The sequence below is a fragment of the Pelecanus crispus genome, chromosome W (assembly GCF_030463565.1).
Source record: "Pelecanus crispus isolate bPelCri1 chromosome W, bPelCri1.pri, whole genome shotgun sequence".
Lineage (NCBI taxonomy): Eukaryota > Metazoa > Chordata > Aves > Pelecaniformes > Pelecanidae > Pelecanus > Pelecanus crispus.
The window spans coordinates 2,578,639-2,589,070 of NC_134675.1; the positions used below are offsets into that span (position 1 = coordinate 2,578,639).

Sequence of the window (10,432 nt, forward strand, 5' to 3'; positions counted from 1 at the left end):
GCTTTCTGGTGGCAATAAACCTATTCATATAGCATGTTGCAAACTGCCTGCCATCCCTGTTCCATCATAGATCAGGAACATATTGCAGTGCAAAGCACTCAAGAGATGCATTGATTCAATGAATGAAGATGCACTCCCCAGAAAAAAAAAAAAAGACTCAGCTGCATTAATCCTACTCAGCTCAGGAACCCCTGCTGTAGTTTTAAAGCTGCTTCATCCTCCAAAAGAAGGAATTAGTTTTGTCTTCACTATTGCTTAAAAAAAAAAGCAAATAGCTACACACAGAGCCAGAAACACTGGAGGGGAGGGGCATAAAAGCCTCATGCAATTTCTCTTTTCAAAGCAAATTCAAAGTATCCATTTTCAGGTAAATTAATTTTAGGCATGACTAATGTAAATATGAGTATAATAATTTATCCTCCTGTTAGGCCTATATTATCCCAGTTCATGTTTTGAGATGTCTTTTATAAACTCTTCTTTTACAACATGGCTAACTGCAATAAAATTCCAGAACCCACATGTGAATCTGTCATCTTCCTTCAACACATTTCACAAGCGAATACTACAACAAGAAAAAATAAGTAAAAACAGTTTGCTGTTTTAACTTCAGTTTTTGTTGTAATGATTCTTATATAAAGTCCTTTACAGTGCATCACCTGAAGTTTCATAGATACAATAAGAAAAAAAAAACCACAAAAGGTCTTTACTATAGATTTACTTACATAACTGCTCACCATCTTTACTCATAACATATTTTCTGAGGAAAGCTCAAAGAAAAGGATGAGAATAAACAAAAGGCCAATTTTATATTAAAGCAAGCCCCTTTGACACTTCTGCAATGTATATTAAATGCATTCTTAGACTTCTTGACACTTCTAGCTGACTGCTGAGAGGATTCAGGGAAACTGTGAAGTACCCTGTTCATTTTTAATACAACATGTGTGTATAAGATACGGTAAGTAGCACAGAATATGAAGTACTAGGCTTGAATCAGGCAATAAGACTCACTTGAGAGGGTGTACTTGTTAGCTCCATCTTTTCTTGGGATTTTTCCTTTGCTTGTCGTGCAGCTTCTTTGAATTCCTGAAATTTTTCCGCAAACTGAAGGTACATACGTTTAAAAAAAACAAAGGAAAAAGAGAAAGAGTAGGCGTGAAGTAGTTATATCACATGCAGAACAGAATGCTGTACTTAACATTTTACAAAGTCAAATTCTGTCAGTAGAATTTTTTAATTGTTCTCCTTATTAGATACTCATTTAAGAGAGTTACACAGTGACATACCTTTCAGACATAATGTACTCCGTTTATATGACAGGAAAATTATGATACAACAAAGTTTAATTTGTTGCCGATAGTGTTAAAAACCCCACCTCATATATAGCTAATAATAGTGATAAGCTGCCTCGTACAGCTGCTTTCAGATTCAGGTTTTACTGTCTTCCTGACAACAAATGATCTGGTCCTGAAGCCTACTGTAGTCACTATTAGCCTAGAGCCTTCAATGGGCTTCATTCTTTCATGACCGAAACAATACTAATTTCTTCCCAAATTTTAACAGCATTTATATTTTCAGTAGCTAATTAAGAAAGCAGGCAGTGGGAATATTGAGTCAAGTTCATTTCTTGATTGTTCATTGACATCAATCAAGTTAAAGAACAAATTCATTGAACTAAACACTCACATATACGTAGAACACTAAATTCAAGAATTTCACATTGAACTGCCATATGAAGCTTGATTTCTCTGCTACATGTACCTCTTCCAGAAAATAGCTAAAGCAGCAATTTAGAAATACATGCACCCTTAAACTTGATAGATTAAATCAACTTATTAAGAATAGGGCCTAGATTCTCTGGCTAGAGAAAAATTTGGCTTCATAGATCTCAGCTTGACACTACACTAATTGCTATAGTAGCCAAGCACTCATTTTTGCTTGCTACTGCTTTTATATAGAACATGTTCTTATTATGATCAGCTTAAGATTGAAATAATTCTGCAAAAACATTGGAAACTTCACCAACAGCTCCTAAATCTCTCCAGCAACAGAATACAAAGAAATTGCTTTGCACTGCATGCATTTAGAAGGGATGAAGGCTACTCTCATCTATTTTCAGTCAGAACTTCACTTGCTATCCAAGATCTAAAAAACCTTGTTGTCTTTAAACTACTTCTCCTGGTAGGCTATTAGTATTTGAGGGAGTATAATTTCTCTCCACTGGTATCCTATATTTCAGCTGTCAGGTTATTTAAAAGCATACATTTCCTGAATATAGGAGGAGACAAAATATACCATCCTGAAACTCTAATTCAGCATCAAAAAAGGTCTCAGAACAGATAATAAAATTGGCAACAGATCACCAGAACTGGATGATACTCATTTAAGAGTTGTAGATAGACCTCAAAATCTGATGGATAACCTATTATTTAAATCAGCTTTAGGACCAGAGGATTGGTAAATGAGAAAACATGATGCTGAGGTTTAGAATGGCTGAAGACATACAAGACAGTAAATATGATCTTCTGTATCACAGTGGTAAGAAACTGTTAAAAAAATATATATATACACACACATAATGAATAGACGGATAAATAGATAACATTCTAAGAAAAAGCCAACAAGGCTAACATAGAGAAATTTTTCACAAATTTACTAGAATTCCTCGAGGCAAGCAGGCAACAGACAATAGCAATCTCTTGATAAAATTCCTAAATAACAAAGATGAGATCTCATGGTATGAAAGGAAGGGTTCTCTGGAGGATTAATAATTTAAGGAAAAGATGGAAAAATTGTGGAGGGAGACTACAAGAGGATCTCACAAGTACCTGTGATGGTCCTTTTGGCATTTAGCATACTCTTAAGTTATTTGGAATAAATCAGGCCAACTAATTCCACCAAGCCAGGAAACATGAAATTATTACTCTACCCTTAACTGGTTTAGTGGTGGACTTGGTAGTGTTAGGTTAATGGTTGGACTGGATGATCTTAAAGGTCTTTTCCAACCTAAACGATTCTATGATTCTATGAATTCAAAGGGATAAAACAGACAGTGATCCTGACAAGGAATATTTCTTCCCATACAGCGGGATACTATCAAAAGCACAGATTTATATTCTGGTTGAGAAATTAGCCTCAGTTTTCTCTGAATATCATGGGACATTCTGTTCCTCCTACTACAGCAGCAAGAGGGACTGTGCTAGGAAATCCTGATCCTGTGAAAGTAATATTCTTCAACATAGGAATCATCTTTTAGGTATCACTGACTTCTGCCTGACTCCTGAACAATCTTGAGGTGAACTTGTGGTCTGACATATTGAGAAAAGGTCTAATGAAGATAAACAAATGTTTAATTAATTTTCTTCTATACTGTTTGCATGTGAAGTTGGATTAGAGTGCCTTTATTTTTATACCGGATAGTCTCGCTCCACTAATTCTCACAGTCACAATAATCATCCAGAAAGAGGTTACCGCTGTTTCACTCTACCCTAGTAATCAGTTTAGTTGGACAAAGGCACATGAACCAAAAAGGAATAGTCCAAACGTCAAACACTTGATATATGCTTTGGAAGTCATATGCTTGTTTAAAGTGACATAACTAAGCAGACAATGATCTGAGAATAACTAGTTTTTTAGAAGACATAACTTTTATTATCTCTGCTCTGATTATTTGCTTCATTAACCTGTTGATATCACTCACAGACTAGACTAAGTTTTTTTGTGGTTGCAGGCTGTCTTTTGCTCCCTGGAACTTGAAATATTTCATTGGGGCCCAGAGACACTACTGCAAAACAAATTACATACAACAGGGCTGTTCACTTAGGGATTTTGATAAACCAAGTACAGAAAAGAAGTTCCAGAATCAATTTTTAAGGCAACTTACTTCTAGAAGCAACCTGTTTCTGAACAAATCTATTAATACAGTTTATTTGTTAGCACTATTACTAATATCCAGTAGTACCTTGAGCCCTAAATTAGATTTCATGTTCTATAATGCTAGGTGTACCGAAGAGCATGCTGGTAAACCTGACTACAATGCCAGTGCACAGAAGCGGGAGTTAGTAATCTGAGCAGAGACACAAGACAAGAAAGAGAAGATAGATGTGATTTCTCTGAAGCTACACAGCAGATCCAGGGTTTCTAATTCAGCTTTTCTGATTCCAAGACCAATATATCTACCAATTCCAGTGACTGAATAGACTGTAATCTAAACAAAAGTTTCTTTTCCCTCCATCAAATATATTTGTTAATTTTACAATAACACAAAAAGTTTTACCTTTATGAATTTTAGTAGCAATGATCAGCAATTTTAATTCACATGAAAATCACAATTTGATAATTAAGATATAATGCAAGGGGGAACAGTTTGCTGAAAAGGTCCTGAAGATTCATTACCATAAGCTTCTGAAAAGGTCTGTGACTTGGCATTTTTCTCAACAGATCTGTGTATTCTTCATAAATCACCGCAATCTGAGTAACTGCTAATCAAACATGTACTTAAGACAAACTATCTACTGTAGCTTTTCAGATTATTTTTTCAACGGCAATATAAAGTTTTAAGCCAAGGGCATACTGAAAACTCTTAGACATCAGTTTGAGGGCAGCGAAAGAATGGGATTGAAACAACTGTAATTAAGAAGGAAGTAAGTATCACTTGGGGAGAGCAAGGAAAGAGTGAAGGAAAGGACAGATGAAAAAAATAAAAAATATTCACTGGCAAGGACAACCCAGTGTTGAAAGGCAGGCAAACACAGGCTATGCATGACTACAGCATGATACTTTGCCTCCAAAGAAGCATTCCATGATTAAGGAAAACAAACTAGTATATGAGAGAGGTAAACTAAATTAGGATTTATGCTAAATCCTTTGAAATATTAACAAAAGTTATTACCATGTTGGTAAGCAAGTGCCTCTAGGACATACACACCAATTTAAATGAATCACAAAGTTTCTAAGTTCACTGAAGCAATGACACATGCACAAATGCACATGCATATATTCAGTATTAATATCACTCAGAACTTCCTGGGTTTGTGTTGCTTCATAGAAATGAAAGCTATTGGATTATGAAAGGAAGAAATCCTACAAGCTTATCACACTGTCCAAATAAAGCAGATGTACTGGTTCTCTTTTTAATGGTTTTCTGACAGGCCCATGCTTATCCTTGGATAGTGACAATTACTTTCTCAAAAGGGCCAGTATGATTTTTTTGTTTATTTATGTTTTTTTAATAATAAGCCAACCATTATTCCTTACTCAAACATGTATTATATGTTCCTTTATATTGCATTTGGGTTTCCAGATCTCTTGTATATTTCAAAGACCAAAATTCTCTGCTTAATATAGAAACATGTTTTTAAACTGAAAATGGAATTCCTCATCTGGAAAAAAACAACACTGGCTTTTACAGGTTCCTGGACTCATCTACCAGAGTAGTATCAATAACAACAGGGATTGTAGAAAGGGTGCTCACAGGAACCATACCATCACTTTGAGAAAAAGGAGTTACTGCTTTCCTTGGATTAAGGTGAACTTCCCTCCCACACAAGTAGACCAGAAAAAAAAACTCATAGGGCATTGAGTTTCTTTAGTAAAAATTTCAACTTTTTTATTCCAACAAGAAAACATAGTTTTCTTTTACATTGAATATTTTTCCCCGCTGGCTTTACTTTAAACCTGCACATGTTGAAATATCTGTAACTTGATGCACTACACAGCAGAAAAGTGAATGTGGCTTAAAAGACAAAAACACATCTGAAGACTACCAACAATTTTTTTCTAGGAGATCTAAACACAGAAGAAACACTACATAGTCTACTCCTTTAAATTCTATCATGAAAAACTGTAACGGAAGAACAACTTTAAAGAAGAGAAACCTAACGAAACCTAACAAGTGAATACCTAGAAAGCATTAACAGCATACACTGTGATAGCTTAAATCTCCCTCCTTTCCTCAATCAGTTAAAAGAAAATTCATAGGCAACAAAGAGTTATAACAATATTATATTGTCTTTTTTCATTATAAGGATAGATACTATGATTCTGATACAGAACATTTTTTGTAAACTATTTTTAAATAACAACAGTAGCGAGCACTGAGTCAAGATACAACCAGCAGGAATCAAATACTCTTAAGCTGCTTGACTGGCTGAATAGTTGTCATTGGTCATACTTACTTTTGAAAGGTGATGTTCAGATGAAAATCCCAAGCCATAGACTGTATTTGCCCTGCTGTCTGCCCATTGGCCAAATTTCTGGGATGTTTTAGTAAATGTCATGTTGGGTGTGATAGTGCTATTTATTATTGCCTGAAAAAAAAGTAATAGTTGTAAAAAAGGGGTTCCGTGGGTTTGATTTTTTTAAAAAGACTACTCAATAATTGAAAATATCAGTATTATAGACAAGTATCTGTGTACACTGAATGAGACAAGCTTGCAACTAGGGAACAGTTTTCTTCTAATTCAATCACAGCTAAAATTACAAAAGCATATATTGGCATACATTCTTTAAAAGGAGCAAAGGGGGGGCACCTGTTTGCAATTGCAAGCAGTCATTTAATAGTTAGCAAGTCTAAAAAAAAAAAAAAAAAAGCCCTTTAAAGCATCCACATAGGCTAACAAGATCAGAATAGAAGAACTAGTGAAGTCTTCTTTTGTCTCACAAGTGTATTTCTTTGTCCCCTAAAGTAATGCCTCTCAAGATCCACTGTAAGCTTCACAGCTGCATTCCCCCCGTTGCATACGCAACCCTCACTGGAAAACATGCAACGAAACAAGAAGCACAATTTATTTTTAAGTTTCTGTATTGCAAGAATCTGTTTTTCCTTTATACACACACAAACATGACTAACAGTGACAGGGTCATACACCAACTACAGAAGAGCAGCTACTCTTAGAAAAGATTTTTCTTCTCTAGTTCTTGTTACATACAGGATGGAAGAAGTGCATCTTCCAGCATACAACTTCTGCTAATGTGTCCTGGTTTCAGCTGGGATAGAGTTAATTTTCTTCCTAGTAGCTGGCACAGTGCTGTGGTTTGGATTTAGTAGGAGAAGAATGCTGATAACACACTGATGTTTTAGTTGTTGCTAAGTACTGCTTATGCCAGTCAAGGACTTTTCAGCTTCCCATGCTCTGCCAGGGGCACAAGAAACTGGGAGGGGGCACAGCCAGGACAGCTGATCCAAACTGACCAAAGGGCTATTCCATACCATATGACGTCATGGGCAGTACATAAGCTGCGAGGAGTTGGCCGGGGGCAGCGATCTCTGCTTGGGGACAGACTAGGTGTCAGTCGGTGGGTGGTGAACAGTTGCATCACTTGTTTTTCCTGGGTTTTGTTCCTCTCTCTCTCGTTCTCCTTTTCATTACAACTTGCTCAAAATGCAAGTTTTGGCTACCATTGTGAACAACCCCTGGATAATTTTGGAATGCCTGAAAGCTTACATTTGAATCAACAAGCCTCATCAGGTCAAGGACAAGATTGGTTGTGTGACTAGAGACTGGAGAACCATCTCCAGCATTAATTGACCACAAAACTTCTCCTCAGATTTTCATATAGGAGGAGCTGGTCACTGAAGTCACTGGTAATTCAGTCATCCTCCTTTCTTTAGGCATATGGTTGGGGGCCCAAATAAAGCTAGCAGGCTTGCACTTGCACCAAGGCCTCCAACTGACCTCATGGGAAACAGCTGTCTATGCCATGTAGGACAGAAAAGATAACGTGAGACAGCAGAGGCGGACTTCTAAGAAAGGATGTGTCCTAGAACTCTGTTTTTCTTGTATGCTTCTTGTCTTCTGTTAGTGCTTGGAAACCCTCCTTTTGAAATAACCTGGTGGAAGCCCAGAACAGAGCTGTGCAAGTTCACTTAGTGCTCAGTCTCTCTTGGTGTGGAAGCCATCAATAGTAACATGTCTGAAATTAATTATCCTGGGGACAGTGTAGAAAAGAGTCTTCCTCCCAACTCAAGCTCTAGCTATGTTGTCTTCTTGCTTAAGCCCCAGTTCCATCCATTGCTTGATTAATTTGAACTTGTATCACAGATTTGAGAGTGCAGGTAATTTTGTCACAAATGTAACTTCCTCAGTGCAGAAGAGGACTCTGAGGACAGGGACTTATGACCTCCAAGCAACAGGCAGGTTTAAAGCCTGCAGGACAGGCATTAGCTGCAGTGACAGTGGCATATCTGGTTGCAAATTAATCCAGCACAAAACCTTGGAGAAACCAACCAGTTTTCAGCTGGGACTGCTCACTGCTTCAGCTGAATATGTGGGCTGGCTGCACAAGAGAGAACCCAGAACAGGCTGCCTGGACCAATTGTTCACCCAACATATCATAGACTTGTCTAGCTGTGTGCTGGACATTTTGTCCAGAAAGATACTGTGAGAGACAGTATCAAAAGCTTTGCTAAAATTAAAAATAAATAAATAAAATACCCACCCAAACAACAAAAATCTCCACATCTACTGGCTTCCCTTGGTCAGCTAGATGGGTGACCTTGTCATAAAAGGAAATTAAGTTAGTTTAAGCAGGACTTTCCCCTCGTGAACCTGTCCTGGCTATGAGCAATGGCTGCACTGTCTCTTAAGTGTTTTTCAATAACTCCCAGAATAACCTTCTCCATAATTTTACCAGGCACTGAAGCTAGACCGACAGGCCTGTAATTACCAGGGTCTTCCTTCTTACCCTTCCTGAAAACTGGGACAACATTTGCCAGCTTCCAGTTGACCGGGACCTCTCCAGATTCCCAAGACCGTTGAAAAATAATGGACACCTCCCGTGATAACATCAGCCAGCTCTTTCAGTACCCTGGGATGAATCCCATCGGGCCCCATAGACTTATGCACATCCAGCTGGAGCAGCAAGTCTCGAACAAGTTCAGAGTTGGCTGGGAGTTTATCATTCCCCCTCTCACGGTCTTCCAACACAGGGCTCCGGGGGGTCCCAGGGCCCATCATCAGTGTTAAAGACAGAGGCGAAGAAGGCATTAAATGTCTCTGCTTTGTCTACGTCCCTATTTGTGAGGTGACCGACCTCATCAAGTAATGGGACAATGTTATCTCTGATCCTCCTTTTGCTGTTAACATATTTAAAAAAGCCCTTTTTGTTGTCCTTCACAGTACTGGCCAGCTTGAACTCTAATCGAGCTTTGGCCGCACAAATTTTCTCCCTACAGTGGCGAACAGTATCTCCGTAGTCCTCCCATGTCACCTGTCCTTGCCTCCAATGTCAGTACACTTTCCTTTTCCACCTAAGTTCTGGAAGGAGATGCCTGCTCATCCAAACTGGCCTTCTGCTCTGCTTGCTTGACTTCCGACACTTTGGAATTGCCTACTGCTGTGCTCTTAAGATATGTCTCTTAAAAAGTGACCAGCATTCATGGACCCCAATACCTTCAAAAGCACATTCCCAGGGGACCTTATTAACTAGTTCCTTCAGCAGCCCAAAGCCTGCTCTCCCCCTATCCAGGGACGAAGTTTTGCTGGCACTTTTTCTCCTATCACCAACTATTTGAAACTCAACCACTTCACGATCACTGTGACCAAGACAGCCACCATTCACCACTTTGCCCACGAGTCCCTCTCTGTTTACAAACAAGACCTGTGCTTACAGGCCTTACTTAAAACCTGTATTAGCATTAAGACAGCAGGATTCTGGGAATAATCTTAGTGTCTGTCTACAGTGTTACTAGAGAAATAATGGAGGCTTCCTTCCATCACCTAGGAGAAAGAAGTACTAAAACACATTTTTCCAAATAGATATGAAATGAATATATAATTAATGAGAACTGAAAGCCTTAGCAACAACTGCTCAGTGTTGTCATGTCATATTGCATAAGAGATTTTATTTTTCAGGTTTTCTCTTGATTCCTAGAGTGGTAGGAGAAAAAGGTTGCATAGAAGATATTTACTCAAGAGGTCATAGAAACCAGCCTCAAGTTTTATCTGATTATCAGGATCTCCTTGACATGGGCAACAGGGATCCAGATACTGTATGTAACTATAAAATATGACCTGTACACTCAACACCTTATGGTCCTAGAACATTTTCTGGAGTCAAGTTAGATGGAGATGCATCATTTCTTGTGCCAGGTATTTTAAGAGGAGACAGTAACTTCAGAAAACAACATTACACAGAATGTAGAAAGACTAAGCAGAACTTGTTTCTATAAGACCTATCTCAGCTAAATCTGTCTCACAGGCCCACTGAAATGGAATGGGGGGGGGGGGGGGGGGAACAACAACAAAACAAAAAACAGCAAACCCTCTCTCAAAATAGACCAAAGATCTCCACAAGCAAATTAAAGTGGGAATCTGGATGTACGGTAGCATCTATCAGAAGTGAGTGAAGATGATGCCTTAAAAATGTCCTTTTGTTTTCAAGAAGAAAGATTTAATGATGTTCAGACAATCAGTACAGAATTTAAATTTTATCC

The 10,432-nt window shown here is 38.1% G+C and overlaps 1 protein-coding gene across 1 annotated transcript in view; it reads right to left on the reverse strand.

Annotated features, from left to right (window-relative positions):
* The window catches only part of LOC104026950 (homer protein homolog 1-like), a 58,219-nt gene that overhangs the window by 46,148 nt on the left and 1,639 nt on the right, over positions 1-10,432 (reverse strand). Inside the window, exons 2-3 of the mRNA XM_075725620.1 lie at positions 6,174-6,305; positions 1,009-1,101 (exon numbers count right to left, since the gene is read on the reverse strand). Coding sequence (XP_075581735.1) covers positions 1,009-1,101; positions 6,174-6,275 — 195 coding nt within the window. The 5' untranslated portion in view covers positions 6,276-6,305. The remainder of the gene's footprint in view (positions 1-1,008; positions 1,102-6,173; positions 6,306-10,432) is intronic.